At 43.0% G+C, this 21,158-nt stretch overlaps 1 protein-coding gene across 8 annotated transcripts in view; it reads left to right on the top strand.

The window, feature by feature from the left end:
• Positions 1 to 89: 89 nt before the first annotated feature.
• PSEN2 (presenilin 2) overlaps positions 90 to 21,158 on the top strand; it is a 39,102-nt gene continuing 18,033 nt past the window's right edge. For 3 of the 8 annotated variants that reach the window (XR_011975449.1, XM_072647677.1, XM_072647683.1), the window contains exons 1-2: positions 93 to 181; positions 14,187 to 14,345. Coding sequence is in view for 7 of the 8 variants with exons in the window: in XM_072647677.1 (XP_072503778.1) it covers positions 14,208 to 14,345 (138 nt within the window). In the remaining variant the exon portion in view is untranslated. Of the gene's footprint in view, positions 561 to 9,268; positions 9,291 to 14,186; positions 14,346 to 21,158 lie in introns of those variants that run through there. The other 5 variants (XM_072647680.1, XM_072647682.1, XM_072647681.1 and 2 more) reach the window with 5 other exon arrangements.

Raw genomic sequence — 21,158 nt, 5'->3', positions numbered from 1 at the left:
CCGCCCCCGGTCTCTGGGCGGGGCCCTAGGGATCAGCCAATGGGAGCTGCGCAGCTGGGCTCCCCCTGCCGGGAGGGGTGGGCCGGGCCGGGCCGGGGGCGGTGCCTCGGCCCTGGGCTGGGGCTGGCTCCGTTACCCGGAGAGTTAGGTAAACACCGCCCGGGCGCTTCTCTGGGAGCAGGTGAGTGGGGGCTGGGGGAGTGGACCACTGACGGCGGCGGCCCCGCGCCCCTCCCCACCCCCCTGCGCCCTCCGCCCTCAGGAGGAGCGGGCACCCCGGGATCCTGCGCGTGCTCGGCCCTGGGCTCGGGGGCTCCGCTGGCTGCGCGCGCCTCCCGGCGGCTGCCCTGTGTCACTTCCCGTTACCTGCGGCCCTGGGGCAGAGGCAGAGGGGGCCGCCGGGGGCCTCGCCCTGCACCCCCACGCTGGGCCGCGGAGCGTGAACGCCGGGCCCTTGCGCGGCGGGGGAGGGCTGCCCAGGCCCACCTCCCACCCGTAGCCCAGGTATGAGCGGAGCGCAGCCGGCCCAGGTCTCTGCATCCCCCAAGCCCCCCTGCCAGGTGGGCACTCCTCCGGGTAGGACCAGAGTGCGTGCGTTTAAAGGGACCGGGCATGAGACTGTCATAAGACCTGAGGAAGGGTTTCCGTTTCCTCTTGGTAAAGAAAGCAGGTTGGGTTTGTTCAATCACGCCTTACGATTCCCCTTTTTCACTCCCGGGCCTGCAGCCTTGGCCAAGTTGGGCCTGCTGCCTCTCCGGGCAGTGCCAAGGGAGCGCAGAAAAGCTGGCGCTGAAGAGCAATCCGAAGCAGCGCCAGTATCCAACTGAGGACCCTTGTGAGTGCAGAGCCGATGGATATACGTGTGCCAGCCTGCAGGGCACGGGCTTTTAGGACACTTCTGCTTTTCTCACTTGGCATTGTTTTCTATAACCCTTTCAAAAAACTTTTTTAAATGCATGTTTTAAAATATCTATTATTTTAAAATACATATAATCCATATAGCACTGGAAACACCCCTCAGGTGTATTCGTTTTAGCAAAACATCTAATGATTATGTATTCAAGCCGATACTGTTGTAGAGTACATTTTGTGTACCTAAAATTGTACCAGAAATTGTGGTGGAGAAAAGGGAAGTAGATTTGATTTCCGCCATGATGGGGTTTATTCTCTATTTGTGTAAGAAGGAGCATTTTGGCTAGGTGGAATGTTGCCCCTTGGATTTGTTCTGAAGAAGGTAGTGTAGGAAGAGTGCTAGGTTTGACATCAGAGGACCTGTGGTTAGACAGCTCTAGAGTTAAAAGACCTGAGTTCAAATTGTGCCCTTGAATACCTGTATGACTTTGGGCAAGTCACTTAATTTCCCTTAGCTTCCATCTCATCTATAAAACAAGGAGATTAGACTAAATGGCCCCTGGATTTTTGATACTATGAAACCTTACACAGAGCATATCACTTAACTAAAAGGTTCTCAGTTTCTTCATCTGTAAAATGAAGAAATTGAACCTAGATTACATCATAGTCTCCTCCATCTATAAGTCTGTCATGCTATTAATCCACTGTACCCACAAATTCAAACACACACAATGTTCAGACATGGGCTTTGAGAAACTCCTGGAGCAGAAATTCCTTCCACTGATGCAGATGGCAGATTTCCTCTCTTCCTTCCCCACCCCTGCCACCGACTGCCTTAGAGAATCGATTGGGAAACACTGAGAGATTAAGGTACTTGTCCAATGTCTCATAATTAGTTTTTGTCAGAGGAAAGATCTGAATGCAGGCTTTCTTGATTCCAGGGACCCTGTCCAGTCTACCATTGGTGTCAAACTCGAATAGAAAGGGGACCGCTAAAGAGCACATAAAGATCTCTAAGGCTGCATATTGACTTAGTTTTAAAATGTCATGTTATCTGTGTTTTATTGTCTCTTTGTTTACTTTGTTAAATATTTCCCAATTACATTTTAATCTGGTTGAGCAGAATAGGGAGTGTTGATCCTCTGGGATCCCCCTTACACAATACCATGCTAATGTTTACCCTTTTTACATGTAAACTAATTGACACTTTCCTGCCATTCAGTGATCCCTACTTTTTAGATGAAGACCCTGAGCAGCCTCATCCTTTGGGCCTAGCCAGCCTGGAGAGCAGACTTTTTTCAGAAATAGGAAGCCCAGGTGATTGACTTTATTGTCTCTCCTTGAAGTATCTTTCATGCACGTAACCCGTCCTTTTTCTAGGGAGTTGAGTGCCCAGGCAGTCTCCATCTGCTAGATGTTTCAAGGAGGATTTAAAATCACTGCACAAATTATGTTATTGACACAAGACTCAAGTTCCCTTTCTGTGAAATGCATGTCATGATTCAGTGAGAGTGGAGTGATTTGTAATCATGTGAACACAGTATTTCTGCTCCTCTAAAGACAGACTTTCTAAAGTGGTGAAACTGATGGATAATTCTGTGTTGCATGGACAGCCCGAGGAACCTAGGTATCCCTACTCCCAGCCTAGAGTTTTATCTTCTGCCAGGTTGTCTTGCTGAGAGATCTTCAAAGAGTTGAATATCCATAATTAGATGCAGGGCTATTATGACTATGTAGTTGGTGTGGTACTATGGGCCTGATATTCTCTAGGAAAATTTTTGCCTTTTGGACTAGAAATACTAATTTCCCTGGAGATGGTAGTTTGTATGTTTTGCTTGCAAAAGGTCAGCCTTCTGTTCCTGTGTTTTTGGAAAAATACCCAGAGGTTGCCATTTATCATTTCCTGAGGGCACGGGGCTGGTTATCACCCCCTTTCAGCTCTTTTATTCCATGTTCCCTCCTCCTGCTTAGTTTCCTTCAGACAGGAGGTTCCCAAAGTCATCCCACCTTGACTATTTCTTAATAATAATATGTTGCATTGTATCACTTGTTTCTTTTCTTAGAGCCTTCCCATACATTAGCTTATTTTAAAGCAACAATCCTAAGAGCTCAGATGGGGGCAATCATTATTCTATTTTACAGAGGAAGAACACTGGCTTTCAGATCTGTTAAGTGGATTTGTCCAAGGTCACAAAGGTAGTAGAGGACAGAGCTGGGTTTGGAACTCAGGTCTTTTGCCTTCTTTCTGCTCCATTCTTTCTTTCACCAGATGGTACTGCCATTGTGATCTCAAGAGTCTAGCTCAGTCTACCCTGCAAAGTATTTTTAAAATAAAATGTTTTCTTAGAAACTACAGTGCCAGTGTGGCTTAGTGAATGGAAGAGCATACTGTATTAGGAGTCAGAGACTTCATTTCCAATCCTGGCTTTTCTGTTAACTAGTTTTCCAACCCTCAGATCCTTCATCTACCAAATGAGGGAACTGGTCATTTCCCTCTTCCCTCAGATACGTTGTATTTGTCCTATGTGTATTTGTATGTCCATATGTCATTTTCTCCAGTAGAATGTAAGCACCCCAAAGACCAGCACTGTTTTGTTTGTATCTTTATATTCCCAGCATGTGGCACAGAGCCTGACACATAGTGGGTGCATAATAAATATGCTTCTTGAGTGATCAACTAGATCAGTCACCTCAAAAAGAAATGGGCCACTAATCCATACATAATCCCTGCTGACCACATATTTACATAGTTTTAAAATGTAACATCTGTCTTTTTATTTATTTTGATAAATATTTCCCAATTACATTTTCATCTGATTCCTTCAGGGACTGTTGAGGGGCCCTGTGCTACAGGTATTCAGTATTTCAGAACCAGATGATCTTTAAGGCCTCTCTCATCTCCAAAGCCTATGGTTCTTTATGTGGATTCAGTTTAATAGTCAAAATGGCTTTCTGTTGAAAAAAAGCTTATTTAGCTTAAAAAGCTAGAAGGACTGGAATTTTAAAATATCTTGAAAGACCAAGCATATTTTATATGTCAATTGATGTGCCTGGTCCTCCTATTAAACTTTCAGTATGAAAGCCAGTAGAGGTCAGGAGTTCTCTTTGTTTATTGCCTTGGTATCCTTAGTACTGAGCACTCTGCCAGGCACATGGTGTTGACCTTTGACCCAGCAATACCACTTATAGGTCTGTATCCCAAAGAGATCATAAAAATGAAACAAGGACCCACATATACAAAAATATTTATAGCAGCTCTTTTTGTCGTGGCCAAGAGTTGGAAATTGAGGGGATGTCCATCAACTGAGAAATGGTGGAACAAGTTGTGGTATATGAATGTGAAGAAATACTTTTGTGCTATGAGAAATGATGAACAGGAGGACTTCAGAGAGGCCTGGAAGGACATATATGAATGAGCCAATGATGAGTGAAAGGAGCAGAACCAGGAGACCTTTGTACACAGCAACAACCACAGTTATGTGATCACTAACTTTGATAGATTTACCTCTTCTCAGCAATGCAAAGATTTAAGACAACCCCAAAAGACTCACGATGGAAAATGCCGTCCACATCTAGAGAAAGAACTTTGGAGTCTGAATGCAGATGGAAACATACTGTTTGCTCTCCTTTTCTTTTGTTGTTTTGTTCTTTCTTGTGGTTCCTCATGTTAGTTCTGATTCTTCTTTACATCATAACTAATATAAAAATGTGTTTAATATGAATATATAAGTAGAGCCTATATCAGATTGCAGGCCATCTTGGAGAAGTGGAGGAGAGCGAGAGAGAACATTTAAAACTCAAAATCTTATGGAAGTGAATGTTGAAAACTAAAAAATAAATTAATTATATTTTTAAAAGATGCAAAAAATTACAGTTTTTAAAAAATGTTGAATTGAGATTGAATGGAATTAGGGTTAGGACAGAGACAGAAATAGGGTTAGAAATGGAGACAGAGCAGAATTAGAGTCAGAGATGGAATTAGGATTTCCATGTTATAAATGTTAGTTACTTCAGGGGCTTATGGAACATCAGCTGCTACTATAAAATTTCCTTACTATTCAGAGGAATATCATGGCCTGGAGGAAGAGTGTTCTCTGGAGCTGTGGTGGTCCACATAACCTGCTGAGGAAAGCTCTAGTACAGCTGCCTTTGGATGCTGCCCAGAACATGTTTTCGCAAGCTTTTGAGTAACTTCCACTAACCCCTCTATATTTGCCAACTTGGGTCCAGGCTTCAAGAATTTTCTGTTAAATGTTAAGGTCATTCCATTGGGATCCATGCAACTATTACTGGTCAGGCAGAATGCATGGTGACATCAGGAACAAACAGCTATATAAAATCAGTGAACAGGAAGAACTTAGAATCTGAGAACCATAGAATGCCACAGCCAGAAGGGACCTTGGGGATCATCTAAATCAGGTCCTTCACTATACAGATGATGTAATATCCTTTTTGGGAAAATGTAATAGATTTATAGATTGTTAAAGCTGGAAAGGAATTTAGTGATGATTTAGGCAATGATGGTGACAGAAATAACAGGCTTGAAATTCAGGATGAACAGGGTTCAGATTCTAGTTCTGTCATTAGCTGTATTACCTTAGATAAGTCACATTGCTCATGGGCCTCATTTACCTTGTAATAATAACCAGCATTTTTTCCTAATAGTTAGCATTTATATAGCACTTAAGTTTGCAGAGCTCTTTACAAATATCTCATTTATCTGCTCAACAGCCCTCTGAAGTAGCTACTATTATTATCTCCATTTTACAGATAAGGAAACTGAGGCAGACCACACTTAAGTGACTTGTCCAAGGCTACACAGCTGGTATCTGAGGCTAATTGTAAACTTAGGTCTTCCTCAGTCCAGGTCCAGCTCTCTGTCTGCTGCACAACCTATCTACCTCATTTGTAAAATGAAGGGCTCAGGACCAAATTCTCTCTAAGGCCCTTTCCAACCCCAGTCCTTTGAACCCTTATTTTCTCTGAGATAGTCCCTTTGTTTTACAGACTCCAGACCCTGGTAAAATCTGCCTTTAAAAAGACTGCAACTAGAAGGAGGGTAACAAAACAGATGAAAGATGAAAAAATAGGGAGGCAGCATGGATATAGTAGAAAGCTGTTGCATCTGGAATCAGAGGCCCTGGGTTCAGTTGCTGACTGCCATTTTTACTACTTTTATGTCCTTCAGGAGTTGCAAGGTCCTCAGTTTCCTTATCTTCAAAATGAATTCAGTGTCTTCTAAGACTTCTTCCAAGCTCTAGATCTGTGAACTAAAGATCCCTTGAAAGCATCTCTAGAAAAGAGGTCCCCTCTTTCAGGTCCTCCTGGGGATGCAGAAGCTGCTGGAGCAGGCCAGTACTTAAGTTATATCATACATGTCCAAAGCAAGCCACTGGCATTTACCAGAAATGTGGGTCAGCGTAAACCCATCTGGGCTCTTGGTTGCCCAGGACCATCAAAGGAGATGGAAGGTCACTGAGTGAGAGGCATCATAGCCTAGTGATTAGAAAGCTACTCTTGGAGCAAGGAGGGCTTGGGTTCGAAGCCCACCTCTGACCCAGAATGGTTGTGATCTGGGCAAGTCACTCAACTTCTGAGTGTTCTGGGAAGCTCTGAGACTACAAATTGCAGAGAAGGAACTGACCAGCATTGGTAAAACGAGCTTTCTAATCTGTGCATTTTCTCTACCAGTGAAATCCCAGGACCACTCTCTAGCCTTAAGGAGACCTTACAGCAACAGCAAAGGGTTTGGATAAACAAACCAGACACTCTGAAGACTTTCTGGAAGTCTGTCTTCCTCTATGGGTCTTTTATATTAAGTGTAATTTTAAAAAGTCTGACTTTCTGTAATGTTAAAGGCATTTAAGATCTCCCTACCCATTAACAGGCCTCACGTGAAGCCCATTAAGAGAGACTTGTTTAGGGGAGACTTGTTTGTAAGAAGGCCCACTCCTTTTGTTAATTTCTAATTAGACACTGAGTCACGAGGGTTATGATGCCTTCTGGCTCTGAGAAGGGTATGTATACTCTGAGGTGAGGTTTTACTTTGGGGACTTGCTTATGAGAAGGACCTTGTGATTCCCTGGTTGAGAGTCTGAGTGACCATATGTTCAGACCCCCGACTGTTCAGATGTAAAGGCTGCCTCAGTGCAGTGGTTGTATGTAAAGTGTATAGCAGTATTGCTTTGATTCAGGCAGAGTCCTTGTCTGTTGGTCTTTATGCTCATTTCTCTGTTCGTATTTTCTCTGATATTTGGGGTGCTGACTTTTCCCCTGAACTAGTAAATGTAATTAAAGAAGATTTGACCCCTTAAAAGTTGCTTTCCTTTAAGAAAAGCAGATCTGGATCTGTGCTAGCAGGTCATCCTGGGTATGCTAGGTTGCTTACAGTTACACTTTCCAACAGGGAAATATTGCTTTGAATATTGAAGATAACACAACAGAAAAGAGCTGCTTCACCTAATATGATTGCAGTGAATGCAGCCATCTGGATGTTCCCATGTAACATGTCTCACCAGTTGTGCTGTCATTGGGATACAAGAGCCTCTAATCCACAGACCATATGTTCTTTCATTCCAGGATCCTTTAAGAAAGGCCTGTTGTCCCCACCCCCCCATGGGGGCTCATCATTCTAGGGGGATATGAATGTAGTCACTTCATATAGAAACTTGAACTTGGGGTGGGTAGGAGAAGAGGATGTAAATTGAGGAAACCCTTGGCCTTCCAACCTCACCTATTCTTCATCAAGCCGTGGACCAGGTGGAGAGGTGATTGGTTATAGTGGGAAAACTCCTATATTTGTAGTGGGCCAGTTTGTATCTAGGTGACTTCAGAGGGGTCAAGAGCCTCTCTGGGCCTCAGTTTCATCATGTGTGAAGTAAAGGGGATGGACTAGCTGGTCTCAGGGATTCTTTGTGGCTCTCAGTCTGCAGTCTGCTGAACTCACAAGGAAGTGAGGAGGATGACCTCCTTCTGGAGGGGTAAAGGTGTGGAGTTGGAGATAAGAGAGTGGCCATTAACTGCACAAGACTCATCTTGGTATATAGAATAAAGCTCTGGACTTGGAAAGAGGAAGACCTTGGTTCATACCCTGCCTTAGATACTTTACTAGATAAGTGACCCTGAGCAGATCACTTAATAACCATTTCAGTGGACTTTGGGGGCCTTAGTTTCCTTCTCTGTAAAATGGGGATAAAAATTACAGCACCTTCCTCACAGGGTTATTGAGAGGATCAAATGAGAGGAAGTATGTAATGTATCTTGAAAACTTTAAATCGCTGTATCAGTATCAGCTGTTTTTATTATTTTGTAGATCAGAGAGCCCTCACTTTTCTAGGCTAGAGAAATTTTCCAGGAGCCCCAGCATGTTTCTTCTACTTGCTGATGTGTGTCCACTCCCCATTGGTTCTCCCTCTTGTCTTACAAATGTCTCCAGTCAGAAAAAAAAGAAATCCATAATTTTTCCCCAACTGCTAATTTGGAGGGGGGGGGCGTGGGGGGGGTGGAGGTGGACAGAGGGACTTTGCATTGTTGACTTCTGGTGTTTTTCATGTCTTTGAATGTGTGTACATGTCATCCCCAGGGCTCCTTCCCTCCACCCTCCCATCAGAATGGAAGAAACAACAAATCTTTATTAAAGGCCTGCTTTGTACACAGCATTTGTCCTAGTCAGTCAGACTGTAGCTAAGTCATAGATCATGGGGTTATAGATGTAGTAATGGAAGGCTCCTCATTTTATAAATGGGTAGACTGAGTCAAGAAACATTATCTGACTTGCCAATGGTCAAAAATCGTGTCAGAGGTGGGATTTGAACCCAAGTCTTCTGACTTCAGAGCCGGTGCTCTGGTCTCTATCCTTACGCAGTTTAGAGTATAGTGGCTACTTAAGTGCAATCAAAGTTATTTTTTCTTTTTGGGGGCTCTGGCATATAAGTCAGTAGGCATTTAAGGGATGCTCATGGGATTGAGTTCTTCATAACCACTTGGGGAAAAAAATTCCTTTCCCCCCCACTTTCTCCTACTCATGGCACTAGGAAATACAGTAAAGTATTGGGGTAAGGAAATGTTTTTATCTTTTATTTTTTAAGTATCACTTTTCTGGACAAGACAAGAAAATTGAAGGACAAAAAAGATACCATAATGAAGACTGCTTGGGACCTAAGGAGCAGTGACTGGTATAAGAGGCCAGTGCATCCCTCATAATTTCCCTGTGGGATAACTCAACCTGCTCCTAATTTGTCTAACAACTATGGCCTTCCTGATCTTCTAGCATAGCTGACCACTCTGGGGACAGATGCCTGCCGAAGGAGTGTTGCATCACATGGGCTGGCAAAGCTGCTCTGCCGTGGGCCTAACCCTGAACTCCAGGTCCCACCAACACCCAGCACCAGAGCCATCTCAGTTTCAGCAGCCACATTGTGGGAAAAGCAGTTGTCCAGGTTGGTTCCAAGTGTGTCTTGATGGATAGTGGCCAAGATGATTGAAGACATGGCCAAGGATAGCCTCTGGTGCTGGGATGTGGAGGGCTATGGAAAAGGGTGATGCTCCATGAATTCTAAGGGCAGTACTCAGCCTTTGGTCGAAGTAAATGCTCATAAAGGCAGGGCAGTAATCATTTCTCATGTAATGAGGTTACCATGACTGCTGTGTGAGAGCATACAAGGTTTTTGTATCTTTTGTACCCTTCCATTCCCTGTCAACTTAATCCAGGCTGTGTTTGTTTGCTTTCTTAAATAAACAGGGTGCCCCGAACCTATTCCCCATGCTGCAGACTCAAGTGAGACTGCATAAGTACTTAATATTCAATGTTCCAAATTTGCTTTTAGAGCAATAATTCAGTCACTGCTTTTCTCCATAGGGTTTTTGACATGTTGTCAGTCCCACTGTCGTTTGGCCTTCAAATTTAAGGGCAGACCTCCTTTGCATTCCTCCACATACCTCATTTTGGATCTAAATAAAACAGGAACGAAGAGGAAAGTGGGTCACTGGGTTTCATCATAACCGCAGGGAACTGCAGGCCTAAGCAGGTTTGCTGAAATTCTGCAAGTCAGAAGGGACAATTCTGCCAGATCCGCTCATTCAGCTTTTTCAACCAGATACACCTGAATAATGAGACCCAGTACTGGGATGTTTTCTATAGATATTGGCTTTAAAAGTTTCTCAGGGCCAGAGCAGGTTTCAGCAAAAATGTTCTTGTTCTGCTGGGTGATTTGAGTTACAATTGGAAGGAAGCTTTCCTGATGTAGCCCTGAGTGCCTTGGTCAGGCCTGATTTGTTTGTTTTTTTTTTTCCCTCCCCTCAGTCCTCTACCACCTGGCCCTGTCTTAACTTTGAGATCAATCTTGGTAACTAGAGCCTTATGCCATCTGTAAGTCAAATAAATGGACTTTGCAGAAGGATCATAGGAGGGAGGAGCTGTTTAGAATCTTCATTTCCTTGATTAGATATCGCTTTACCTCTGCCAGGTGTATCAGTTGCACAGCCTTACCCCTACCTGTTTGGGAGCCACAGAATCCCTCCCCGACTTCCCTCTAGGTTACTTCTGTGCGTCAGCAAAGCTTGGGTTGGACAAGCATCTTGTGGTGTTGCTTGGCAGAGTTGTTCATAAATTGTACACCATCTGAGTGACTTTTTCTCTAAGGACTTCTGGGCACTGTGGAAAACTTAGCTATACCTTGGAAAGTAAAGTACTCAGGCTGTGGAAAGAGCATTGAATCCACTCCACCCCCAATTTAGTCTCATCTCTACCACTCTCAAGAAAGTAATCTCTCTCTGGGCTTCAGTGTGTTAATCTGTAAAATGATGCTGCTTTAGTTGATCTCTAATCAGTCAATCCATAGGCACTGTTCTGGGTGCTGGGGATACAAAGACTTGCCCCTGCCATTGACAAGATTTCCAGCTCTTAATCCTGTGATTTTCCTCCTTTCCATCCTTCAGAATAGTCTGCCGTGGCTAGGTAGACCCAGCAAGGACCTCTGCTCAGGGCTGGGACCTGATGAGATTGTTTGCTGTTGCCTTACGGGGATTAGGGGCCACCTTGCCTCCTTCCTAGGGAATCTGCAAAGTGCTGGCTGTTCTCCCTGACTAACTCAACTAGTGAGAGGTCAGTTCTGCCACCTTTCCCCATGGCCTAGAGTCCCCCAGTGAACCTTGCACATTTTTCTCTCCAGAGGGAAACAGGTGTTGGCTCAGCAGGACACCTTTTGATGGCAGGTAAGAGCCAGTTCATAAAGGGCCTTAACTACTAGGCTGAGTTGGCACTTATTCTAGTGGCAGTAGGGTAATGTGAAATGCTTTTGGGACGTGATGGGATGTGGTCAGACCTGTGCTTCAGAAAGATTATCTTAGCAGCTCTGTGGAAGATGGATGTGAGAGAGAGAATGGGAGGGAGTTCAGTTAGGTTCAGTGGTCTGGGAGAGAGGTGTTGAGGTGGGGCTTGAATTCGGGTGGCTATGTGAGAGGAGAAAAGGGGACAGACACATGTTATGGAGTTAGAATCTCCTAAACATGGCAACTGATTGATAGATGGGGGTTGGGAACTGGAAGCATAAAGGATCACACACACATACATACACACACACACACACACACACACACACACACACACACACACACGACTAGAAGGGTGTGGTACCCTCAACACAAGTAGAGAAGTGTGGAGGAGGGGCAAGTTTAAGGAGAAATATGTGTACTGGGTGGGCCTTATTGAGTTTGATATGCTCATGGGAGAGCCAGGAGTTGTCCCTAGACAATTGACTGTGAATGTCTTTAATTCAGGAATATTTTCTGCTTACCTACAGCTCTAATTCTTTTCATGGTCTTCACCTTGTAATAGTCACAGGTGAGAGAATATCAGAAAAATCCCATCTTATGATTGGATCATAGGATTTAGAGCTGGAAAGGACCTTAGAGAGATGATCCTATGTAATTTCTGAGGCCCAGAGAGATGCAAGTGATTCCCAGAACATATGGAGTAGAGCTGCATTTGAACCAAGGACCTCTCTGATTCCAAATTCATTTTTCTTTATACTATGACATGAAACATATCAGAAGCCCAGGTTGTATGTATGTGTGTATAATATAATTTATATTTCCATATGTATACTTATATTTATATATGTATATACACACATAGGCGTTGTGCATATGTATCTATATAATTTGAATACATATATGTATGTAATTTAGGGGAAGGATTGGGGTACATGTTTGTATGCAGGGGGAATGAGAAAAATGTGTTCTATTTTGTGTTGAATTGAAGTAGGGTAGAGAGGGAAGAAGATCACATCAGCATTGTATTCTGAGGTTTCCCTATGCTTTGATGTGTAGAATTTAGACTCAGGAAGAACTTTTAGACATCATCTATTCCAATCCCCTGAGGACTGAGAGATATATTGGACTTGGCCATGGTAACTCAGTCTATAGCAGGGCTTCTGCCTTCAAATCTAGTGTTCTTTCTACCACTCCTAATCTCCTGTGGGTTGTTACGGAATGATGACATCTAGTACATAGCACAGGTCTCGCACATAGATGATGTTGGTGGGAGATCTGTTCTACACGCAGAGAAAAAAAGCAAACATCCCATTTCAAGAACTCACATGGGCACATGGCCCATTTGGAAGCCTTTCAGTAAGTCTGCTGTTGTGGTCTGATATCTAATCTCCACAGGACAAAAAACATCCAAGCCAGAATTTGTTCTCCTGACCATTGCTGACTATCAGTCACCAAGTATTTATTAAGCATCACTGGTATGTCAGATGCTAAGGACATGAGTACAAAGAATGAAACGCTCCACAAAGGAGGAGACAAGATGTATATATAAAGACATATACAGCTTAAATTTCAAGTGAGTAAATACAAACATAGACAAGGTAGTTTGAAGGGGAGATCACGAACAGTTGGGGGATCAGGAAAGGCTTCTTACTGAAGATGCTGGGTTCTAGCTAGGGAAATTCAGACAAAAAGATGTTCATTTCTACCTGCTTCTATTTCCTTGTTCATCCTGTTTTGGTAAATAGTTCTCTCATTTCTCTTCCCATTTTATCTTTAATCAAGAGTCTTTGTTCAATGTTTCTCCACTTCTCCTTTCACACATGCTGTTTCAGAGTGTGATGGAAGGAGGAAGAGTATTGTATTGGCTCTTGCAAGGAACAGCATTCATGTGGGAGGTTGCTCATTCCTACCTAGGTCAGTAGTTTCCAATTTATTATTTTTTTTAATCTACAGACTCCTTCACCCAATTTTGGTGGCCCACCTACCCCCATATGCTTCCTCTTGTTACTGGGGAAAAAAAGTCACTATTTGAAGGTGGCTCTGAAGTTTAATTCTTAAGACACTGTGGATTTCCATGGATTTCATAGTCATACAGCATTACTGGAAGGATTGTTGTCAGTAAAAAGATGGACTTTTGTTTCAGCATGGAGCCAATTGTCACCCATTCCTCAGCTACCCTTGAGGATCTGGGGTATGGGAGGAGTAGGAAGAATGATGCTTTTGATTAGACACTAGGGAGAAAGATAATAATTTAATGATTAACTTATGCCAGAAACCAAAGGATAACCAATTTACAGTGTAAAACTTCATAGTACACTATGAAGAAACCACTATCCTGTAAGCCATCAGCTATCTTGGGCTTGCTGATCAAGTGAGATAATCTTTATAAAGCTCTTAGCACAATGTCTGGCACATAGTAGGTACTTAACAATGCTTGTTCCCCTTTTTTAGTACCCTACTTGAGAATGAAAGTGAGGCACTGTGGAAATGATGCTGAGTTTGGAGTCAAAGGATGTGGGTTGTAAAGCCAGTCACTTAGATTGAGGACATACAGACTGGTTTGCAGAAAAAGAATGTCTTTCTTTGAGAATCACTCAAGGGCCCTGTTGTGGGCCTGAGAAAAAAGGGCATTCCATGTCCCCATTCAGATGTCAACAGTAAAGGGTGCGCCTTATTGTTATCTAACAACTCCTCTTTTCATTAAGGTGGATATCAGAGAGTCCTTTCGCTTGCTTCTCTGAGATAATTTATTTTACTTAATCATTATAGAATACAGCTGGTGTGCGAGGACATCCCTTCTCTAGAGGTCTATGCTTGGGCCCTTGGTACACTAAGATAGACGTTTCTAGTGCACCATCAGAACAGTAGGTAGAATCCTTTACTAACCCTTCACGTGAGTCTTCTGACTTGACATTTCCGTTACAGATATTTAAAATGTGGTTGTTCTATTATATCTGAAGTCAACCCCTTCTGACCCTATCTATTCCCCTCTGTAAGTAATCTTTCAGCTTCTTGAAATTCCCAGTGGCCACTATGGATTTTCTTCGTGCCTTCCCTTTCAGAGTCTTCTCAAGCAGTGAACCATGATCACATTCATGAATTCAGACAGTGAGGAGGAAGTGTGCAATGAGAGGACATCCCTGATGTCAGCAGAGAGCCCCCCAGCTCGGTCCTATCAAGAAGGGATCTTCATGGAAGAAAGAGACAAGGAGATCCAAGAGGTAGGCCCATGCTCAGGACAAAGGGGAACAGCCATGCAGGTGGCCTGGCTGGTTGTAGGTTTTAAACAGCTTTCCTGGGGTCGTTGTCCTTTAAAAACTCAAAACAGAAATTTACTGTCACCTCCAGATGATCCATACTGGTGGTGAAGCAATAAAAATGTGTATAAACCCAAACCTTAAGCCATCTCAAATGCACTTTGACTTTGAAATGAATGATAGGGTTTTTATATCTCTACATTTACTGTTCCAATTATATGTTGTTCAGGATAATATTAACATTATTTTGATTCCCAGAGAAAGCACTGATGGGTATTGGAAGGGTACAGCCCAGAAGCTAATAGATGCCAAGAGGAAACCAGCCTGGGATTAAACTTTTTGTTGACTAACCTACAAATTAGAATGGATAAGACTATTAATAAATACTTACATAATATTTTACAGTGAGGCAACAGATAGTATATTGGATTTGGAGTTAGGAAGACCTGAGTTCAAATCCAGCCTTAGACACTGACTAGCTGTGTAACCCTGGGCAAATCATTCAACCTCTGTCTGCCTCAATTTCCTCATCTATAAAAATGGGGATAAGGATAGCACTTACCTCCCCAGGGTTGTTGTGAGGATCAAGTGAGATAATGATTGTAAAGCTCTTAGCATGGTGCCAGGAGCAACGTCGTCAATGCTGTTTCAATGTTGGTTATCATCATCTTTGCTGCTGTTGTTATTCTGCTCCTCACCCTCTACCCCAGCTTTCTACCAGCGCCTCATGCCGAGAATCCTCTGCCTCCTGCCTTCCGCCTCTCAGAATCCCTACTTTCTCTTAATGCCACTTCCTTCTGGGGCCTTTCTCTGATACTACACCTCTACCTGCCCAGCAAATTACTGATACATTTACTTATCTGTGTACTGGTTGTTTCTCCAGCATTCTTAACCGTACAGCCCAGCTTAGGTTGTAGGCGGCTAACAAAGGCTTACTAAATATCAATGAATTTTTAAAAATTGTCTGGCCTCTCCCACCCCTCCGTTTTATTTTTCCATTTGTTCTCGGTGGACATAGAGAACTGCATTGAACTTTGTATGACAACTCAAGTTATCCTTCAGCCTTCTCTTGCCAGGTTAAATTATCCCAATTTCTTTAACCTTTAAATGCCTGTGGATTTTAGATTGTTTCTGTTCCTGTTCATCAACTCTTTGCCTCTTTCCTCCTCTTCTTCCTCTAAATATTTAGATTGGAAATGTGGTCTGGAAAAGTGATACTTGACCTGCAAAAGGTTTTCTCCCTCTCTTTTACTTGGCTCTGGTTTCAAGCTATTAATGTAATTAAGTAGACTGCTCACATGCTTATATAACTACAGCTGAAAAATGGAAATTCTTGCATCCATCAGGGTCCCCATTTGGTCTTTTCCTAACTGCCTATTTATATAGTCTCCCACCTTTTTGCCCTAGGCTTAGCCATGAAGCACAGTTACTTCAGAGACAGTACAAGTATTACTAAGAGCCTACTATAGTAAACCAAGCACAATGCATTTTTCAACAAAGTAAAAAAATAGAATGATCTCTACCCCAAGGGAACTTATGTTTTCTATATAGGAGTAGACAATGTGTACATACACAAAATGACTGAGATTTTTCAGGAGGGAGGACTCTGCCAGTTGGGGGGATCAGGAAAGGCTTCAGGAAGAAAGGAAGGAAAAGGGGGATTCTGTGAGGCATAGGTGAGGAGGGGCTACGTTCCAGGTGTGTGGGATGGCCAGCCAGTACATATATACCTGGAGACAGGAGATGGAATGTGATATGTGAGGAACAGCAGGATGGATTGTTAATTGGATAATAAAGTCAGGAAGGAAAGTGATATATAACAAGGCTGGAAAGACAGCTGGGAGCCAGGTTGTGAAAGGTTTTAAAGGGAAAGAGGGGAAAGGGAACACTTACTACTATGACTACCTATTCCTGTCTCCATTTGAGATTACCTTCCATTTACATTATATGTATCTTGTTTAATTAAGCCTTACTTTGTTCCACAAACTGTATTAAGCACTTTACAAATATTATCTCATTTAGTCTTTACAACAACCCTGGGAGGTGGGTGCTGTTATAATCCCTGTTTTACAGTTGAGGAAACTGAGGCAGCCAGAGGCTAAGTGACTTCCCCAAGGTTTGTGTTTGATCTGAGGAGTGATGAGGAACCACTGGGTTTTACTAATGAGGGAAAGACTTAGACCTATCCTTTAGAAATATCAGTTTGGCAGCTGTGCAAAGTAAGTATTGGAAAGAGGAGAACCTTGAGGCAGGGAGATGAATCAGGTGACTATTGTAATGGACCTAAGTGAAAGTCAGTGAAAGCATGACTGGGGGTGGTGGCTGTGTGAGTAGAGAATATAGCATGTATTGTAGTGACAGAAACAACCTGGTTTGGCAACTGATTGGGCATGTTGGTTGGTTCATTGTTGTCCTTTGTTCTCAGAAAGGACCAAAATGACATCACCATGATAAAGTGAAGTTTCAATGTGTCCGACTGTGGCTGATCAGACCAATATGAGCTCAGAATGTTCTACCTCAGATTGGGCACAGATGGTATGGGACATTTGGGGTGGTACTCCAAATTTGCGCATCCTGCGTTTCCTTTGTTTTTTGCTTTGCTCATAGAGCACAGCACCCTTTGTGATGTGGCCACGCCATGCTGAGTGATCCTGTCTCCCATGTCACACAATCAAATCCAAAGTTCTTGAGAGAGACTTTGAGAGTGTCCTTGTGTATCGCTTCTTCTGACCACCATGTGATCACCTGCCCCATGTGAGTTCTCCACAAAATAGTCTTTTTGGCAAGCGTACATTTTGTATTCAAAAAGCATGGCCAACCCATTGGAGTTGCACTCTCTGAAGCATAGTTTGAATGTTTAGCACTTTAATTCAAGCAAGGACTTCAGTGTCTGGTACCTCATCCTGCAAGGATCCTGCCATCCTTCATGGATGCACCCTCACAGCAAACATTGGCATCTAATTGGCATGTAATAGACTATGTGATCGTAAGGAGAAGAGACAGACAGATGTGAGAGTAACGAAGGCAATGTGTGATGCAAAGTGCTGGTCATAGATCTGATCATAGACTTATCCTTTCCAAGCTAAATATTCTCATTCATCAAAAGTGCCACCCCCAAGGCAAAATGACTACCAGAAGAATTAATGTTATCAAATTAGAGCTCTTCTCTGAGTGTGAACAGTTTGTTGCTGACTTGGAGGGAAAGTTGAGCCAACAGACAGTTGGCAACAGTGGAGCAGAAAAGGAGTGGGCAGCTTTCAGAGATTTGGTGTACAGCACTGCATTTGCTCATCTGGGTCAGAACACTTGCAAACACTAAGACTGGTTTGATGAAAATGATGGGGAAATTCAGAAGCTGCTAAATGAAAAACAGGAACTCCACAGGATTTGCCAGCAGGATAGTTCATCCACTTCTAAGAAGGCAGCATTTAATTCCATCCAAAGCAAAGTACAAGCAAAGCTTAGAGAGATGCAGGATTCCTGGCTCAGTAAAAAGGCAGATGAAATTCAGTTTTATGCCAATAGTAACAATAATTCCCTGACTGGATATGTAGGATAATAGAGAATGGGTAATTGAAGATGACCCTGAGGGTGAACTTGAGAACTCATAGGACAGAAATAGGAAAGTTTAGTTGGAGTGGATTTGAGAGGGAGAATCTAAAACATAGGTTTAGAGCTGGAAGACATTTTAGAGGCCATCAAGTCAAGCCCCTTTATTTTACAGATGAGGAAACTGAGGCACAGAACAGTTAAGAGATTTGCCTTGGTCACGCAACTAGTAATTGAGGCAGGATTCTAACACCCAAGTTTGATACTCTGTCCACCATGCCACATAGTCTGAGATGTCTCTGGGACTTCCATTTTGAACTATCCAGTAGGCATTGGATCTTAGGGTCATACCTACCAATTATGGATGATTCCTGAGAGTCTGTCCTGAACCCTTTTTCTTTCTCCTCTACAGAGTCTCTCTGTGATCTCATCAGCTCCCATGGGTTCACTTATCGTTTCTTTAAAGACAATTCTCAGATCTGTTTACCTAGCCTTAATCTCCTTCCTGACCTCTAGTCTCACATTACCGCTTGGACACCTCAAACTGGATGTCCTGTACCTGTCCAAAATCGGAACTCATTATCTTTCCCCAAAATTCTCCCTTCTTTCCACTTTCCTAAGGGCACCACTGTTCTCTCAGTGTCCTAGTCTCAAAACCTTGGTGTCATTCCAGGCTCCTCACTCTCACTCACCCTGCATAGCCAGTGTGGTGCCAAGTTTTGTTGTTTGCCACCTTACAGCATCGCCCTTCTTTACCAGTACCTTGGGCTGGTCTTTCGTCACTTGGACTGTTATAGTAACTTTTTGTTTGGGTTTCCTGTTTCAAAGTCTTTCTTAACTCCAGTCCATCCTTCATTCATCTATCAGAATTCTTTCTTCTTAAAGCACAGTTCTGTTCCCCTCTTACCTCCAGGATCAATTAGAACATCCCCTTTCCTGTCTTTCCAGTCTTCTTACACTTGATTTCGCTACATCTGTGCTCCAATGCCACAATATTATCCTTCCTGTTCCTAGCATATAGCATTCTATCTGTGCCTTTTCACTGGCTGTCTCTCCTTCCCATGCTTGGAAGGTCTTCCCTCCTTCCCTCCTACTCCTGTCTTTCTTGACTTCCTTTAAGACTGAGCTCAAATCCTACCTTCTGTTGGAGGCCTGTCCTGGGTCTTCCTTCTCCCCTTCTCCCCACCCTTCTGTCCCTCTGAAATCATCTTCCATATACATTATATGAATCTCATTTGCACATAGTTGTTCAGGTGCTGGCTCTCCCCTTAGAAAAGGAGCTCCTTTAGGGCTGGGCCTGCTTTTCTTTAGTACCATAGGGCTTAACACTGCCCCTGGCTACAGAATTAAAGAATTCTTTTAAAATAACAGTAAGTTTCTAGGTCCAGGAACTAATTATTAAATGTTAATACTTTCATGTGTACAATAAGCTTTTGTACAGCGTAGGTCTCTTGGACTGGATAAATTAAATTCCTTTTCCCATTGGTTGACCTAGTTTTGCATAGCAGTGCCAGTTTGTCTGAAGATAACAAAATCATATAACTCATGTTTTATCTGTTTTAAAACCACTAATTCATGCTTTTCATAAATCATAGATGTGTGTATATATATATATAATTTTTTTGCTTTTCCCATCATTATTCCATTCTCTGAGACAGCTTTCACTTGGTATGTATTTTGTCTTTACTTACATTTATATGTGTTGTTTATTCCCCATAAAATATAAGCTTCTTGAGGACAGACCTAGAGGCACAAGGCCATCTGGTCCAGGCCCCTCATTCTATAGATAAGGAAACAGAGACCTAGGGAGTTACCCTAATTACCTGTGAGTAAGCATCAGATGTACAATTTGAACCTGCTCCTCTGATTTAGTTTCTGATTTAGTTTCACTTTTACTTTTAACTCCCCAGCACACAGCACAGTGCCTGGCCCCACGGTAAGCACTTATTAAACATTGTTGATTGATTGATTGATTGTATAGAGCAATGAACTTGGAGGGTATACTAGCCCTGAGTTTGAATTCTACCTCTGACTGGGACCCATAGGAAACCAGACTCTACAGTAATAAAATTTTGTTATACAACTCTTCAGATTGATCTTGGGGCAATTACTAGTTATTTGTTTTTAAAGAATTCTTTAGCCTGGGACTATACTAAGCCTTGAGGATACAAAGAGAAGTAATTACTTGGTACCAGTCCTAAAGGAGCTCCCATTCTAATGGGGGAGACAGCACGCAAACATCTCTGCAGTTACACGATACATCTTATGCGATCCTGGGCCAGTCGTCTCTCTCTGTCTCAACTTCCTCATGTAAAGTGAGGATAACAACTAAGTGACAGCAGCAGCCTCCCGAGATTGTTCTCAGAACCAAGTGAGAGAGTGTATGGAAAGTAGCGTGTGGCCCTAAAGCACTAAATCAAACATGAACTACTGTTACTGTAAAATAGATAGTGTATGATTTCTTGCTTTTAAAAAGAGGGAGGGAAACTTGCAATAATTGTTCCTTGTTTCAACCTTCCCCCACAGAATGTTGTCTGTTCCAATTTTAGTAAAGATCAGGAGGTTGAGGCCCAGAGGAGCCAGAGGGCCTTGTCCAGTGTCACATAAAGTGAGTCAGACACTCCCCATCCAGCCTGCAGGGTCCTCTGCTGAAAGAACATCTGCCTTTCCCTGCCCGGGCCTTGTCTCCTGTGCACCTGCGCTCACAAGTGGTGGAGAAGAGCACCTGAGTGGAGGCTGAGAGGGCAGAATGAGGGCACATGAGGGAAGGCTGGAGAGACTTAATAGAAAGAACAGGTTCTTGACAGTCACTGACCTCAGAAAGTGATCATGAATTCCCCTCACTCGAGGTTTTCAAGTGACCTCTGGAGGATGATGATGGGGATATTTTAAGGATATTTTTGTTCAGATAAGGATTGGATTAGATCAGGGCTTCTTCACCTGGAATCCTTAGGCTCCCAAGATAGCCATGGGTAGATATCAGGGGGTCCATGAACTTGCAGAGAGAAAAAATTACATCTTTACTTCAGTTTAGTTATTTTCCTTTGTAATCCTATATATTTTATTTTTTGCTTTTAAAAACATTATTCTGAAAAAGGTGCATAGTTCACCATTCTTCCCAAGGAGTCCCTGACACACAGAAAGGTTAAGAATGCATGGCTTAGATGGTGCCTTCCGTGAGGCTGGTAGACTTAATGATTTTGAGGCACATAGCACAGTGGATAGAGC

The sequence above is a fragment of the Notamacropus eugenii genome, chromosome 2 (genome assembly GCF_028372415.1).
Source record: "Notamacropus eugenii isolate mMacEug1 chromosome 2, mMacEug1.pri_v2, whole genome shotgun sequence".
In the NCBI taxonomy this organism is placed as follows: Eukaryota; Metazoa; Chordata; class Mammalia; order Diprotodontia; family Macropodidae; genus Notamacropus; species Notamacropus eugenii.
This window is presented reverse-complemented; position numbering and strand designations above follow the sequence as displayed.